At 28.6% G+C, this 18,968-nt stretch overlaps 2 protein-coding genes across 7 annotated transcripts in view; one reads left to right on the forward strand and one right to left on the reverse strand.

The window, feature by feature from the left end:
* The window catches only part of LOC132944332 (potassium voltage-gated channel protein Shaker), a 205,207-nt gene extending 197,280 nt beyond the window's left edge, over window positions 1-7,927 (forward strand). For all 6 annotated transcript variants that reach the window (XM_061013617.1, XM_061013616.1, XM_061013620.1 and 3 more), the window contains one exon: window positions 1,169-7,927. The gene's annotated coding sequence lies outside the window, so the exon portion shown is untranslated. The remainder of the gene's footprint in view (window positions 1-1,168) is intronic.
* Window positions 7,928-11,645: 3,718 nt separating this feature from the next.
* On the reverse strand, window positions 11,646-18,707 carry LOC132945079 (AFG3-like protein 2). The gene is made up of 12 exons (XM_061014699.1): window positions 18,463-18,707; window positions 18,131-18,357; window positions 16,986-17,120; window positions 16,740-16,833; window positions 16,367-16,668; window positions 16,187-16,305; window positions 15,805-16,080; window positions 15,513-15,740; window positions 14,189-14,415; window positions 13,476-13,676; window positions 13,051-13,245; window positions 11,646-12,070 (listed from the first exon to the last, which is right to left on the reverse strand). Exons 1-12 carry the CDS (start codon window positions 18,547-18,549, stop codon window positions 11,867-11,869), a joined length of 2,295 nt encoding a protein of 764 aa, XP_060870682.1. The 5' UTR covers window positions 18,550-18,707; the 3' UTR covers window positions 11,646-11,866.
* Between the last annotated feature and the right edge of the window lie 261 nt (window positions 18,708-18,968).

The following is an 18,968-nucleotide window of genomic DNA, read 5'->3' on the forward strand; positions in this document are numbered from 1 at the left end:
AAAAATCCTATATAGAGTATTGTGCTTATAGTGATCACGCTGAATTTCAAAATTCAAAATGTTTATAAAACTCAGTATGTGACTTATAATAATAATATAATATAATTTACTCGAAAACCTCCTACCGTTAAACTATTTGGAGCCATTTCGCAATATTTTTGTTTATCGCACCCCGCGACACCCTTATTGATACATTATTATAATAATATATATTTTATTGCTGAAATATTCTATAGTACACTCATAATTTATGTATGGACTGCTATCGTGAAACACGCCAATCGTGTAATTTCCGTATCGGTACCAGCCATATCTAAAAGTTATATCTGACGACTTTGTAACTTTTGTTTTAGAAACCAATTAAAACTTTTGCATCACCGGGAATGTATAGGTATAATATTATTATATATTGATAAAATATATTTTCATTAGTTTTTACACGACAGTCAAAACAAAAATATAAATTGGGAAAGGCCTCAGAAACGTTCCGAAACGCTTTGGGATCGAAATTACGTATTTTTTCGAATACCAGAACAGTCGTGATTGCGTGTAAAATGTATGATTTTCTGTCGCTCGTAATTGCTTGTATTTTATAATTGATAACGCGTATCGTGTTCAAAGTACTCCAAATTAAATATATAATTAAATTATATTATACAGACATCAACAGTGACTATAAATGTCGTCTCACGCGTGTATAATAATTTAAGTGCTTACACTTAAACATACATGAAGTACGTAGTTGTATCCGTGAACCAAAACAAATTATGGAAACTTTAAAACTAACATTTTTATATAAGTTTTTTTAAATTAAAATAACTCATAAGTTACTATAAATTATATCAAATTATTAATTGTTGTATAACATGTTATATGATTCATTCAATTTAAAAGACTAATTAAACTCTACAGGGATTCCATGATGATTGATAATTTTCTCAATATATTTTGTTCTCTTCGATCATGCTATAACGTGATGTTATTCGACTATGGTTTTTTAACTGTACCTATGTCAAAATTTAAAAAAAAATACTTGTGAATAACTACTATATGGAAAGGTGTCTATTAATTGTTTTGTAACAATAAATAATTGTATTTGTTTTTTGTTAACGAATTTTGTATAATTATGATGATTTAACTTATACTGATGTATTGTTTGTAATTCTAGTATTCAAATTGCAATCCGGCGGCCGTCCAGGTCTCCAAACGCCTATAAGGTGCTGTGCTGTGATAGCTAAGATGTTTCCTTCGTTAAGTTACCTCCGACAAGTTTATTTATAATATTTTTTTAAGCGAATATTAATAACGATAATAAAAATTGTACTCGGAATCTCACTCTTTTGAGGGGATAATTTTCTAATAATATATTGAGCCAATATAATAATATTTAATACATAATACTGCAATTATTATTATCCACAGCCGTGAGGAAAAAAATACAATAAACGAATCGTCTCAAATTGTTTTATTTCAAATTGTACGGGTTTTAATACTATATATTATATATACATTATATATATACTATATATATATATACTGTACCTATATACCGATAAGCCTTATTTGACTGGATTAAAAAAAAAATATTTCTTATACGTATTTCATTTATTTTATTTTTTATCTTATAAGCCACCGCTGAAAAACATACGAAAACTATATGAAAACATAACGCGTTGGAGATGTGAGAGCTATTACATTTTTTTAAATACGATTTTTTCCTTTTTTATAATGTAAAATCTGTACCGATTATAAATTCTCGCAAAATTCTTATTATGATATTTTTGATCGCCTGTAGTGTCTATTACCTACCAATATAATAATTAATAAGTTATTAGTCGCGAGTCTTCCGCGTTAGAATAATAATAATAATAATAATAATAATAATAATAGTTATAATAGTAATAATAATAACAGTGACAATAACGATGTCACATTATATTTACTATGACTCTTTTTAATTTTGTATTAATTAATACGCCAGCGTTTTTACCGTCGTGCACACTGTATACTGTAATAATACAAACAATGATGAATCCGTTTAAACAGACATATTTTGGAAAATCAAAATAATTGTCAATCAAAAATTGTTTTGCGCCCGTAATGTCGGAAGAATTGTAGGGAACGCGACAAGGACATAAAAGTAAATAATATTGTTATTATATTATATTTTTGTCGATCGATTCGCACCTGTATCTATACTATACGAGTATGAAGTCAGGACCAAAATCAATAGGTCTGTTTTAAAGATAGATTTGTGTATAATAAATAATATTAATAAACATTAATATTAATATTATTATTATTATTATTATTATTATCATCGTTTCTATGGTGGGGGAGGTACCTAATCCGTTTTCGATGGACTCACGTATTTCATAATCGATAACTTTAAGTCGATCAATAATAATAATAATAATAATAATATGATATATTATTCTCCGTTCGTACAACACGACACGTATATATCTGTAGGTGGTATACGCGTTTACCGCGTTTTAACCAAGCAATGGCGCACAACATTTCACCCGTCAAAAACGTTCAGCAACAAAACGTCAAAATAATATTATTTAATAACATCATACAATAGCTAGGTGTACGGCCGTCGTTGTACAACAACAATAACAATAATATATTTTATGAAAACGCGAATCGATTTAGGCCGTCGAAAAGTCATCGAAACGACCACCACCCTTTTCAGCTATATTTTACGTAGTCGTCTGTCGTCGTTTTGATTTTTATATTAATTATCGTAATAACAACAATAATATAATAAAACAGTAGGTACGACTTTAACAGCTGCATTTATAGGCGAAGTTTACAATACGAGCGCATGTTTGTAATGGTGTAATCGCGCTAAGGATTTTTTTGATTTTGTTCCGTTTTTAAAAAAAGGCTATAATTCTACGATCGGGCAACCGCAAACAGAATTTCTTTTTTGGTACTTTTTCGTGTGGGAAAAAAACGGATTACAGGGTAATTTGATACAGTCTGTCGGAAACATTATTGATATTAAATACCGCGCCGAGCGTTATTGCATTATTTTTTTCCTCGTGTCGGTCAAAAGTATTCACAATCACAATCAATCATTATCATCATCATAATCATCATCGTCATAATAATAATAATAATAATAATCATCACAAATATTTTCAATATTAAGCAGGCAACACTATACTAATTAAATCTAAACCCTAATATTCCATTTTTTACGATACGGCCTAAATCGACATACTCGCAATCGCATATAATATATATTATTAGTTATGATGTATTATACATAGGCACCTAGTTACTGATTATATATTATTATAATGATTATACCATCGTGCTGATCGCTCTGACAATAGGATTTTTCATTGAAACCCCTTTTGTATTGTGTTATCGGTTCGAACACGTCGACGTCAGACGAATAAAACCATAATTAATTGATTTAAAAACAAACTTTAACGTCTTATTTAACGACGATAGGGTGGAAACTAAAAGACGCAGTTTCCGGCATTGCCCAGACTAACCACGATTTAGTCCCTAAAACGACTTTTGATCCAAATTTTTCAACACGTTTCAACGCGATAAATTATGTCGATATCAGCCGCGGTCATCACAGAGGCTGTACACAGTGTTTGTCCCCGTCAATCACTTCTTTTTCCATCGGATACTTTTGAATTATGGTTTTGGACAATTATTGTCCTGCTTTATTAGATTTCCGCGATTGTAAAAATTTATAAAACTTCAAGTAAAAAAAAATTTTAATTATCACGTTATTTAATGCCAACAATAATAATTATACGCGTAACCAATTTATGTACATATTTTAAAAGTTTAATTACTAATTTTTATTAAGTACTCACTCAAAAAAGTGTATATAATATTATTATACATTCGTTTCAAAGTTTACTTGATAGCTGGTTGGGGAGTGCCAACAATATAAATTTATTATATAATATAAAGGATATTTATGTAAGTACTACAATAAAAATGCTCTAAAATCTATCAAAAATCTTTTCAAAAAATATCCAAAAAATCCTTTTGACCGTACTAATAACCTAGTTCTTATTTTTATTTATTACAAAAAAAAAACAATGTAAGTAATACATTTTTTAATATTTCAGTAAGTTTGTTAATAATTCTATAGTTAAAAACTCATTGGCGAAGACATTTTTCGGTGATCAACATCATCTTGGAGGTGTATTATTCATTCTTTAACCATACACAAATATGAAAACCAAGATTATATGTTAAATATAGGTATATAGTTTATATTATCTAGGTACGACTAGGTATTTTATAGTTGTTAAATTATGAGCATTGCATTAAACCTAACAACATGTCTCGAGTTGCATTTTTCTTGAGCACCACTCAACCCTCACAAAAAAAAAATAATTCAAATACTAGGCCCTACCATATAATTATTGGTGGGCTGGTTAGTACGAGGACAATCACTGTGTAAACGCCTTGCAGTTAATACGATATTATTGTTGTCATTTAAAATTCACTAAATTTAGCTTCACGATATAGTTATAATAATTCACGATGTAGGCTGCAATAGTATATTATTATTATTATTATTATTATTATAATTGTAATTTATTACGCGATTTGCTTTCCATGCTGTTCAAACGGTACTCAACCAAGAAAAATTAAGACATGCGCCTCCACGCGACGCGAAGGGTTTATTATTATATTATTATACTTACCTATATTATTATAATATATTATTGTATACGTGCATAGGTGCCTATGGTGTGAACGATTTAAGCTTTTTGTATAAACCTATATATATATTATATAATGATAATAATAATGGTATTGAGTATAACACATTTTTTGTACTGGTATTTATATTATATTATATAGGTATTACCTAACGTTTTCTTTACCGATGTATTCATTTATTTATTATTATTATTAAAATTGTATTATTATTGTTATAATATTATTATTATTATTACTACTATTACTAATATCGCCGGACGAATAAATCACTATTATTATTATTATTATTATTGTTATTATGGTTTTATTTGACCTATTATACGTTAAATAATTGATGAAAAAAACACGTGTGCAACTTCTATATATTATTAAATATAATAATATAATATAATATGTATACAATAATAATAATAATAATAATAATATTTAATACTTTATTGTTATACAATCAACCAGAGCGTGTTATTATTTAATAAACTTGTCAATTGCAACGGATTGGAAAAAAAAGGCTGCACAATTAATATTATTGTTAATATAATATTACATAGAGATTAGAATGATTTTTGATTTTTTTTTTTTTTAATAACGAGAATAAGACGAAAAAACTTTTTTTCACAAAATGATTGGTCGGTTTTTTTTACATCGCAAACGATACAACCGCAGACGAAAACACGTTTTTTATTTTTCACACGACCGTCGATGATTTTTCTTTTTCGATAAACCTATCTACAACACTCGTATCGTTCGGCCATGCGGATTTTATGCGATTTTTGTGCGAAAATAAAAGCTTTTTTACTGCACTTCTTTGTCGTTATTTTGAATAGTTGTCTTAATGCTATATATTCTGCAGATATATTCTAAGGGAGTAAGAAATATATTAAATTAAATGCAACGAAAAAAAAATTAACGTTAAATACGTTAAAATTAAATTAATATAATACTAAAATACGATTTAAATATTATAAAATATTATTTTAAAAAAAATTTGATTTTCCAAATAAAATTTCATATTAATAATTATTATTATCGACAATCTTTATGTGTATTCTGAAACGATTAATCGGTGCAAAACGCGAGTCGCGCTGTCTTCATATACTTATTATATTATAATATTCTTATAAAATGTGTTTGTATATGATGCGCGCGAATATAGGTACTACGCTTCGCGGGTTTTAGTATTAAAATATATTATCTGATATTTCGATTGAAAAACATTACCTACAATTTATAATAATATATTATATAAGTATAGGTAATATAATATAATATTATCAAAACACATCACACATCAGATTGATTATGATTGATATTATTATATTAATAGTTTTGCGTGGGAAAAGGCAATAATATAGTAACTATATAGTATAATATTTTTTTGTCAATCTATTTATTCGATTTTTTTGATTTTTTACTTTTAAGAAGTTTTTTAGACTATAATATTATATTATAATAATAATATCTGTCCCTAAACCTGTGTTCTTAAGCCCGTAAGTCCACACGCGTAGTGCGCATGCCTATAATATTATTATACCTAATTATGTTTATAATAGGTACCCACCGCTATATATTATAAAAGCATCGGCACTCGGAAATCTGTAAACGAGTCGAGTGTTTTTATTAAAATATAATAATTAAATTCTTATTAATATTATCTCTATACCTACCTACCTTCCTACCTACCTACGTATAATAATAATTATCGATCTAAATCCGAATACTATGGTATAATAATAGTATGGTCGCATCTGAGTTTTCGAGGGGAAATGAACACATTATAATATTATAATCATTAATAATTATTTGTTTCTATTTTATTTATTGCTATAATGCTATTTCCTGTAAAAAAAAAGAAAAGTCCATCCAAAACGAGTAACAATCCCGAGACACGCGTTTTACACTCGTTTCGTTCGTTGCGTTCTTCCTATAATATATTTCTATAGAATATTATTATTATAATTATTATATATTTCTATGCGATGAATAATAATAATAATAATAATAATTATTGTTATGTATCAATAATACATTTTTGTCCTCTCATCATCATTATCGTTATCATTATTGTTGTTGTTGTTATTGTTATTTATTATTATTATTATTGTTATTATTACAATATTACTACTACTACTACTACTACTAATAGTGTCGTTATCTGACTTTTTTTGTGGGCGTTTGCCAATCGTCCGAGACTATTTTTCTCTTAAACTATTACATTATATTGTAAAATAATAATAATATAATATATTATTATTATCAAAGTAGATAAATGCACATACTGCAGCTGCATACTGCATTTTTCGACGCGTAGATCGTTGTTGTTGAATTACATTATATAAAATGCATTTTATCCGCGCGCCGGATATTGTGACGAGAACGAAACGAAATAATATTGTAATGACGATGATAATAATGACAGTTATAATAATAATAATAATGATAATGATAATAATTAATAATGAAAACGTTGAGTAAAAACCAAACGAAAATAATTATAATAATACTATGGTACCCAATAATATAAAAACGAAAAATCAATAATACAATTTAAAAACTACTAATATCGACGAGATAATTATTATTTATATATTATAAATTATAATATAGGTGAAAATAATACACATAATTATTATTATTATTATTATTACTATTGCTATGATATTATTATTATTATTATTATTATTATACATATTATATATATATATATATTTGCATATATACATACATTCCTAGATTTGTTCTGTAAATAAATAATTAAATCGTTTATATAAAATTTGTTTTTGTTTCGATTTGTTTTTTTTTATTGTAATCCAATGATCGTATTATATTAATATGTATTATTTAGTAGATATTATTTAGTTATCTATATACATTTATATATATATATATTATATATGTATACGTGTACCTATGTATAATGTATATTATATATATATGTATAGATATATATTTATAATATATATAATATATCTATATAGTGGATGTAATAATTTTAATTTAGTACCTATATCAAACAATTCTTTGTAAAATGATCGTTGTATATTGATTGAAAAAGAAATCAGCATGTTATTGTTACATAATAATAAAAATTTGAAAAAAAAACTAAAAAAAAAAAAAAAAACATTAAATATATAATGCTAAAAATTGTTTTGATTTTTTTTTTTTGTAAAATGCAAATGTTCGTTTGAATAAAAGTGTTTTTATTAATAACTAAAAATTATTTTTGTGAGTTTTTTTATACGACGGGCGATGACGTTTCAGCCGTCGTCGCGCGTCGATTGTTTTACCTATATTAAAATACCTGCGTACCTATCTCATAGGCGTGCGCAGACTTTAATTGTAGATGGAGCATATAAAATTAAGCAGCCCATTTTTTTGACAATCGGCCAAATGAATGGTGAACAGTCAAAATTATTGATCATATTATACACAGGCTGTGTTATTGTTACCATAGTGGCTATTATAGTATGATAATTTATATTTTTAACAATTGAAAAATGTAAACATACTAATATGGTTATAATGACCAGTAGCGGCTCGTCAGTAAATATTCTTGGGAGACTTAAATTATACAACATAAATTCCATATAACAACAAACATGAAAAACATTTTTATTGAAAAAATTAATTATATTAATACTCCAATTAATATTTAGTTAATATTTTTAACTTAATTTAATACTAAATTTGTTTATAAACTAATTCAATTCTGCGATCTTTTTTATCGGCAAACACATCAAGGTTACACTGTCTACAAAAGTTGGACCCTTTGCCACATCACCCAGTATTTCGTTTATCACAACCGCAGTGAGTCATGGAAATTCATTAGTACCAAATCTTTTGAAATTTTCTAATATATTTACCGTCTTGACGTGTCAATAACGAATGAGGAGTTGGGCGATTTTAAGGCAAGTTTAATTTGATTTTTTTGTTCGTATGTTAAAGCATTAAAACCACTGGTTAGTAAAAACTCTATTAATATATTTTCTTGTTGCATTTCAAAACAAGTGCAAACGCTGTGAAATGCTCATAAAAATGTAAAAAACAATATATATTAGACGGATATACGTATAATAATTATTAAACAGTGAATAAAACGTCTAAAACTATAGTAAAACTACTTAAAGCCGGCGCAGCGGCTCGGCAATATTACTGTCGTGGACCAAGGTTCAATAGCGTCTATGACGCGCAGCTTATTCTCCCCGGCCCCATCCGACCAACCAGCGATGCCATTACATTATGTTACGATTGCAACTGACGAGCTTCAGTTTCGCTGAACCGGCGACCGTCGCAATTGGCCGTGACGACCCGCTGAAATGACTAAAATAGTATTTCTATCGAGATAACTATTAATAGGTTTTCGATTTTGTGACCTTCAATTCAAATAAAAATATTTCTTTACATAATTATATTATTTACAATTATTGTTCGGCCCACGAGAGGGTATTACAGTTTTGCGCACGGCATTCCCCCACTTTTTTCCATTTGGCGTGTGTCAAATACGTGGCGATGCGCGGCGTCGAACGTGTTTTCGTCGGGCGACAGTAAAATACTCTCTCGCGGGCCGCAGTACATCTATAGTTTATTTCTAAAGGGGAGACGCAGTCTCAAAGTTTCCCCTGACGAGCCGCCCCTGATAATGACTTGGTGTGCAACAAGACACTGCGATCATCGTATACTTCATTTCGCGGAGATTAAATTAATGTTAAACATTATTATCACTTATTAAATAGAAATTCGATATTCTGATTATTGACATTATTCAATCGAGCACTTTCATTATTTTTAGAACGTACCTAGGGTTTTCCAGTGGAAGCGGCCGACGCGCCGGCTAGCTATAGTAGAGCAAACCTGCTAACCACTACCACCTCGCGGCCAATATGACCATAACCAAGACATTGAACATAGACATAGTATTACCATTGATTATAAATACTATTATATAGTATTTATAATCAATGGTATTACAGTATAAATTTTATTTTTATAATTTGTTTAATAACATATTAGCTTTGTCTACACTCTACCGTGAAAATAAAATTATTAATTGGTTCCCGTCAGTTTTATTTATTTATAATTTATATTAAATTATTAAACTGGCCCATAGACCAATAGGTCCAAAAAATGTGGCAGATGCAGCGCACGAACCTTGTGCTGCACCCGTGCGCACGCATATGACCTATCTGCCCCATTGATTGCACTCACCTGCTACAATTCCCTCTACAACACTATATTTTTATTAAAATACAGTGCTGATTGTGATTGTTCAAGATGTGAAATATTTCTTGAATTCGTGTGGAATTTTATTTTACGGTGTATAATAAATAATAATGTTGATCGATTTTTCCATGGGGTAAACCTGGAAAAATTGGTTTATCGATATTTCAACCAGTTTGAACCGGGTCTATAATTATAGTGAAGCCAACCATTTATACCAATTTTGTTTTGGTGAAGCCGTGCAACACAAGGGTGCCAAAGCGCATGTAAGCAAAAAATTAATCGTATCGGACGTAAGTGCCAAAATCCCAAAACTTCACTGTCAAGGTTTATAGATAATATATCTATAAACCTTGCCTCACTGTACCTGGCAAACGGACCTATAGGCTATAGGTAAGTATGAATTTTAGGTAGGTATTGTGTCATCTGTGTATTTAATGAAATCTTAAAAGTTCTCAGAAGCATTATAAAATATTATTTTAAAACAATTGTAATATACGAAATAAAAAAAAAAAACGGGTAAGTGGATGTCGCTCTGCTGTACAGTAGGTTACAAGGGGGTCAGTGTATAATTGATTGTGTTAAACTTGAATTCAATGATATAATTGTATGAGAAAAACGATTCTGAGCGGAAACGGTTTGTCAGTCTGGATTTTTTATATTGTTATTATTCATTTTAGTCTGTAAGTTGAATTAATATTGTCTTATTATTTTTAATTCGTTGCTGGTGATAAACAAATCATAAGAAATTAAGTTCCCATTTTTAGCGGTTTTTTGTTATTTGTCGGTAGTTTTTCCCGTGGCATTAAATAACTATTGAGAAAATCGAAAAATTACCTCTCTAGAGTATCCTCTCTTGACCCAATTTGCTAAAAGATAAGGTACTATACTATGTTGAAATTAAAGCACTCTTTCTTGTAGAAATTTTGTATAAAGGATATATAAAAAAAATAAATAAACACCATTGTAAAACCACTAGCTTCCTCGCTCCGCTCAGAATCTAATATTGCTCATTGGAAAAAGTATTTAGTACCTATTTGAGAATAAAATACAAAGAAAAACTATTTTGAAAGTATTTAAAAATACACTAGTCAAAGGGTATTTAACAAAGGTACTTAACAAAACTGCACACATGATGTGTAATTTTTACATCCTTGGTGTCATGTCATATTATAGCATTTTGTTTGTCAGAATAAATTATAATTTGCTTAAGTTTTTTATCGTGTCAGCTCACTAATTGATTTCGCTCTCTTGACCATACGCAATAAGGTCAAAAGAATTTTTCCATTAATCTTTTTTTTTTTTTAGTACCAATATAAATCTTATAATAAAATCACCACTAACAAAAATTATAGAGAATAATATTTTTGAAGGCTCCTGAGAACTTTTAAGATCTATCAAGTTATCTAATTTGCTATATTACGCACTTGTAAGACGGAGACAACAAACATCTGGGTAGTGTCCTCTTAAAAATATAATATATAGGTACTAGGTATATAAGCTTATAGATATACCTTTAATCGTGGAGTGGAAACAAAATATATCAGTATCGGTTACATTTTTTTTCGTCTTTTTAATAAGCATTAATTATTTTAAGACCAATTAAAAAAAATTATTCACAAAACTGAAACAATTTTACACTATAAATATTTATGGATTTATAAATATATATTTAAATGTTAAATTTTGTCCGCAGAACATCGAGCAATAAAACCAAGTCTAGGATACCAATATATTTTCTGTAATAGGTACATCAAATATGATATGGGGCAAACCGACTAAACAAAATGTTATAAATGATTACAAGCAAATGCAACATACATAAAATATGAGAAAGGAATAATTGTTATTCAAAACAATATGTATAACTTATTCTTAATCATATTTATTCAGACTACATACTAACATTGTAACATTTAAATTCAACCGAAATAACAATCTACTTTTTCTTTGTGTCATCTTTATTTTCACTGTTTTTATTCCAATCTTGGAGTCCTTTTGGCAACGTTGTGTCTTCGTCTATTGAACCAGTTCCTTCAACAAACTCTTCATACGTCGATTTTTCTTGGAACGGTCTGGCCCCTAAAAGTTCAATCATATCTTCTCTGCTGAGCACTTCTTGTTTTAACAATCTTTCGGCAACCTAATGATCAACAAATAATTTGTACAAATATTTATTTAGTATGCTATTATAGAATATGGATACATTGGTACCTAGGTATGTCAGTATTTAATAATTTATTATTCCCTGATAGATCTTATAAAAATTGAATATTTTGTGTAACAATTAATTAATTTGTCATGTAGGTACCTAAAAAATATGTAAATCTACTTCAAAAAGAACGACAAGTCTTATGCATTCCTTATTAAATAAATATTACATGAACAATGACGGAATTAAAAACGATCCAATTTTAAAAAGAATTATAAATTATAAGTTTTTACTGAGAACTGGCATGGTAATAAATTTAAAATTTCAAAAGAATTGAAACCATACCTAAACTGGAAAAATAATTTTTCAGTTGAACGGGGATTTTTTTATTATGCTGAAAAATTGATGCTCAAGCTTAATGATTGTATAGGAAACAAAAGAGCAAGATTACTACTGATGAGGTTGCTATTATAATTGACTCAATAATATTAATAATGCAGATCGATATTGAAACAGAGAACAATGATTTATCACTTACCAATAAGAGTATAAAACTAGTAAAGAAACTATTTAAACGCGTTAACATCATGTGTTAAATTGTAAAGCATTATTATTATGTATTATATATTCTAACTGTTTAAGAGTAAAATATTTATTTATTTATTTAAACGAGACGAACTCAATAACAATTCTTATAGTTATTACATTAGTAGGACTTAAATCTATTTAAAGTGAATAATGAGTAAAAATAATAATGTTGAACCTATTATCCCAAGATGTTTAATATTAATTATTTTGCAGAATCTCAAAAGTAACAATAGGTAACTAAACTTTTTATGGATAAAAAACTACTCGAAATGAAAGATACTTGAAACGTAGGTATTTTCTCATCCAATAAATAAGACACAGTATAATTACTACAGAAAGATAATTTGTAAAAAGTACACTAATATAATATTATTATTTATTACCTTTATAATGTCGCTCTTGTGTTTTTTAACTAGTTCCATAGTATCATCATACGCTTTAGTGACTAATATTTTTACTTCTGAATCTATCAAATGGGCTGTAGTTTCGGAATACGGTTTCTCAAATGTCATTTCTCCTGGTTGAGGCAAGTCAAAACTAACATTACCCACTTTTTCATTCATTCCAAAATGTGCGACCTAAAATATTATTATTTAAATTAAGTATGTCTGTATTGTATTTGAATTTCTTAACATTTTCACTGAAAACTGTGTATGCTATGTGAAAAAATAGTATGGTTACATGCAAATGATATTATAAAATACAGGAACGTAATAGTAAGTCTGAAACTGTGAATGGGGTATTTTTTTGGACATAATAGTACATCCGGTTAGGGTTAATGGTCTGTGTACAACCATAATCTCAGTACCTGTGCATATGCGCTTTCAGTAACTTTTTTCAAATCATCTTGTGCACCAGTTGTAATTTCATTAAAGAATACTTGTTCTGATACTCGACCGCCAAGAGTCATGCACATTCTATCGAATAACTGACGTTTTGAATACAGATATTGTTCTTTAGGTAAATATTGAGCATATCCTAGTCCTTTACCTCTTGGTATAATTGAAACCTAATAAAAACATAAATACATTTAAATCAAACAGACTTACAAAATATAATACTTGACATGACATCAGATCAAAATTTACTATCTGTCTTTCAAATTTATTGCAGAAAAATATATATTGGAAAACTAAGCCCAAAAAAGGTTTTAAAATAATATTATACATTTACATCACATTCCAAAGATGAAATTATAAAGGAAAATCTTTTCTGTGATTTCATGGTTAAATGTTGAAGTAGTTAATTATAATTAACCATTGATCAATAAAGTAGTTAATTATTATTAGTCCTGTTCAAATAATAATAATAAAAAAAATAAATATGTCGGAAAGATCATACAAAATATTATTGTTTTCGGCACGTTTAATATTTAAACAATTTTGATAAGCATTATAAAACTTTATGCTATTTAATTGTACATAAAATCATTTCCATATGTTATGTGGATGAAAGAAAGAGATAACAAACATTTGTGTCATATGTCTAAAAATATATATATATATAAATGTTTAACAATACTTTTAATAATGGATCTGCATACTGTAAGAACCAGCCACAAACAGCATGACCAGCTTCATGATAGGCGACTATTTTTTTTTCATCAGCTTGCAAGACTCTACTCTTCTTTTCCATTCCAGCTACAACCCTCTCAATGGCTTGTTCAAAATGCTGCATTGAAATACTAGAAGCCAATTCTCTGGCTGCTATTAGTGCTGCTTCATTGCATACATTGGCAATATCCGCTCCTGGAATACAATAAAAAATAATACTATTATATTATTTTGTTTTATAACTTAAGAACTTTTGGTTAAGGGGATTGTAAACGGACAATTATTTTAACCAAAATGTACCAATAATAAGGCAATTACAATTATGAAAACTGATTTGAATTTGTTAATATGTCTACTTGAGATCGATCAGGCCATTTTTTTAAAATGTTCGTAAACTCCAATACATTTTGTTTGAATATTAAAAATGTACAAACATTTAAAAGCTGATTCTTTGAAAATTAAATTAAATATTGTAAAATGTGGCCTAATCGAGGTCCATCAGTAGGATTGACAAAAAGTACATACGAATCAACATAATTGTTTACCATTCACACGAGCGACGCCAAGGCGGTGACTTGTACATGCACGTGCGAGAGCGCTCCGCTATTTTATTTACACACAGTCACACACACTAATGATCACTTACTAGTTACTACGCACAGATTTATAAGACCCGCATGCATACAATTTGGAAATTGCATATTTTTAACTCCTTAAAACTGTTCGTTTGTAATCCCCTTAAGAAATAACAGAGCTAGTTACATTAATTTACAATAATTGTAATATGAATTATTCATACACTTAACATATAATGTGGAATTCTTTGAAACAAAAAAGATGATTGAGCTTGTGGTAAAATGGTCATTAAATTATCCTCTACTTCAAGACTAGGTCTCATTTCACAGGGTAAACAGTAATATTTAAGAAGTATCAAACACCCAATTAATATTTTACTTGAAAATAAAATATTGATTGAGCTCTTACAAAGTTGATTGCACGGATAATTTGATTAACGGGTTTTATTTATAGGAAGGACACTGGAGAAGTATAAATAAAGTGATTGAAAGCTTTATTCACATTCACTATATTATACAAATTCAAGTTTACAGCAAACACCAGCTGTATGTGTACATTTAAGAATCGATAATACACAAAATGAACTTACAGTATTTTAATTAGAACTAAATAACTCAATTTCCACACATAACTGCTCAATTAATTCTTAAAACTTAAAGGAAATTATAAAATAACAAATATTATACAGGTTTTATTATTGAATTTATAATTGATACCTGTAAATCCGGGCGTTCGAGCTGCTAACTTTCTAGAAGTCTCCAAAATATTTAAATTTGATTTTAATGGTTTTAAGTGCACACCAAAAATGGACGCACGACCTTTAATATCAGGTGCTGGAACATAAATCTGTCGGTCAAAACGACCAGGGCGCATCAACGCTTGATCCAAGACATCGACTCTGTTAGTAGCAGCTAATACCACTACGTTAGTAGTTGTATTAAATCCTAAAATATACAGATATTATTAGTGAATATGCAGACAAAACAGTTTTAAATAATCATTTCATACCATCCATCTCTACAAGCAGTTGATTTAAAGTGTTTTCTTGTTCAGAATGACCACCTACATTACGACCTCCTCTTTTTTTTCCGACAGCATCAATTTCATCAATAAATAATATACATGGAGCATGTTTTCGAGCCATTGTGAACATATCTCTGACTCTAGATGGTCCAACACCAACAAACATTTCCAAAAACTCGGAACCAGAAACGGATAAAAACGGAACATCTGCTTCACCAGCAGTTGCTTTTGCGAGTAACGTTTTGCCAGTACCCGGAGGTCCTAAGAACATAATATGGAAGATAAGCATATTTGTAAATAATTTATTAATTATAGGAGAAATTCAAAAAGCGGTTTTGCTAAAATAAGTAAGAAAGATAGATTTTACCTGTAAGCATTGCTCCTTTAGGAATTTTGGCCCCAAGATCCAAATATTGTTGTGGATTTTTCAAAAAGTTTACAAACTCCATGATTTCTATTTTAGCTTCTTCACAACCAGCAACATCCCTAAATTTAATTGTCAAATTAAACTATGAACTTAATGCAATAATAATTGTAATTAATATACTTGAAACGGACGTCAATGTCTTTAGGATCTACAAGTTTGGCTGTAGATTCCATTACACCTCCAAATAATCCACCTCCACGCCTACCACGGCCTGTCATCATTTCAGCTGACCTTCTCATCATAAACAATAAAAATCCAATGAATAATAAAGTCGGAAGGAATCCAGAGAAACTACCCGCTTCCAATTCTGTTTTATAGACTACTGGTACAAAATTAGCTGGCTCTAGATTTAGTTCTACTTGTGCATTTTCTAAACTTCTCTCAAATGAGTCCACACTACCTATGTTAAACCATAGAGTTGCCTGTAAAATATCAATACACATACAATGAAAAAAATATAACATTCATGAATTATCATTTAATGTTATCATACACTTCCGTCAATAGAAGATCCTGGTTGTAGATTGATTCTAACCCATTTTTTATTAACAACTTCTAATTTTTCAACCACATGTCGATTTAAATAACTAAAATCAATAAATAAAAGAATCAAAAATATGCTTATTGTATAAATAATTTTAAAAAATATTTAATTATTAAATTAATTAATTTTAACTTTTGAAGTAAAATAATAATAAATAATCATGATAATTCAAAACTAAAAGTACTAAGGCCTTACTTATTGACAAAGTCTTTCCATGTGATTTCTTTGTAGCTCATATTATAGAATGCAAGGAGACTGATTATTCCAATTACACCAGCAACACCATAAAGAATCCATTTTTCTTTATCAGAATCACCTGAAGAACTAGATCTGAAAAAGAAAAACATACAAATACAAATTAAATATTTTATGAAAATGTCTAATGACTTACTCAATACACCTAATCAATTTATTTGGTAAAGTAAATTGATTAAATTTATACTTTTAAGACAGTAAAATTGCAATCAAAACATAAGTAGGTATACCTACTGTAACTAATTCATTTAAATGATGAAAAACTGCATAATACCCATTGTCTGGTAATTATAATTAGCTTAAAATAGTAAGTATAATATTTCTATTCCTTTATAAACTTCTTTTATACTCTATAATCTATATGATATGAATAGTTAAAACCAAATAACTGGTATATTATAAAAATCCAGTGACTAAGTATCTTAAAAAAAAAAAATCCGCCTGTTATACCTAATTAATATATAAAAACAATTTCTGTTTAAATTGAATAACAAAACAAACATAAATATTTAAGTTACAACTAGATTCAAAGATAAAAGTTGTTTTGCTATGTTTGTTGGCATTTTACCATTTCAATAAACAATAAGAGTACCAATTGCACCATATTGCAAAATATGAACAAACCAATTAATTCAGTCATTATTTCTATCAATAAGGTATAATATTATAATATGACAAATTATTATGTTAGGTAATATTGTTTTGATTGATTTATTATAATTTTATTGATAAGGTCTACCTTAAGGATTATTATAAACCGATTGTAGGTATAAAGTTTGTGAGCCATTGATGTTAATAATGTAATATAAACAAACTAGAAAAATATCAAGTTATTAATCTGGAGTATAAAAATTAATTAATAAATGAATATACCTAAATTTATAACAAAAAAACAATTAAATTTACCTATTATAATATGATCACTAATCAGAAGAGATGTTTTTAAAAATAATATAATGTTATCCAATCACAACCCAATTATGAATACCCATCACTAATCTAATACAATTTAATTTAAAAATTATAAAAACCCTTTGTTCTAACAAGGATGATGAGTATTCAATTATGTTATAAAATATATTTACCCTTGTGACATTCGATTGATTTTCTTTTTAAATGCGTTGTCGAAAGAGGTCGGTTTGCTAGCAGAGCTGTCAGACTTTTGATCATCTTTTTTGGTTTTTTTGTCTTTATCGAAATACTTTTCAAAACCTGTAGGTGGTTTTTCACACAAATTTGTCCACTGTTTGATCACAGTGTTCAAACTCGGTAACACTTGACGCCTGCTCAAGAGGCTCAATTGACGGTGTAACTATAAAACAAAAAAAAAACTTAACATTTTCTTTTCGTTCTTAATTTTCAGAACCGTCTGAAGAGCTTAAAATGGCTGTTAAGTATTACGATTTCTACCACTTACTGCGAAATTGTCTAATCGGCCCGTACGGATACCATTCATCAACAGTCGCTCAACCTTTTTCGATATGGTAAAAAATCTCTGCGACATATCTACAAGTTAACTAGAATCCTATTAATACAATTAAAATACATACAACGGGAAACTCTTAAATAATAAGGCACAATAAATAGACAGATGAACAAATTTTAAATAACATATTTCTCTTCTCATTCTATACGGAAAATGTATGTTATCAGGTGACAAAAATTAACCCTGCCATTATAGCCGCGGTCCTCGGCAGTAGGCACTACTGCAGTTGTACCATTGAACAATACTTGTTCTGTTGAATAGTTCGATGGTCAGTGATAACGAGCAGTGCCGCCAACCGTGCTTTCCCCAGATATACGAATACACTTTCCCCGCGTATTCGAACACGCCTATAATCTGTGCCAATATCATCAATGCGTTTACTGCAGCTGTGTCGTTCATGGAAACTAAGTAAGATTGAAACATTACTGATCAAATTT

Source organism: Metopolophium dirhodum, chromosome 5 (genome assembly GCF_019925205.1).
Source record: "Metopolophium dirhodum isolate CAU chromosome 5, ASM1992520v1, whole genome shotgun sequence".
Lineage (NCBI taxonomy): Eukaryota > Metazoa > Arthropoda > Insecta > Hemiptera > Aphididae > Metopolophium > Metopolophium dirhodum.

Coding starts and splice junctions, on each gene's coding strand:
- LOC132945079 (XM_061014699.1), bottom strand. CDS start 18,549: ATGTCGCAGAGATTTTTTACCATATCGAAAAAGGTTGAGCGACTGTTG. Junction 18,358..18,462: donor GCCGATTAGACAATTTCGCA/GTAAGTGGTAGA, acceptor TTTGTTTTATAG/TTACACCGTCAATTGAGCCT. Junction 16,834..16,985: donor TGGAAAGACTTTGTCAATAA/GTAAGGCCTTAG, acceptor TATTGATTTTAG/TTATTTAAATCGACATGTGG.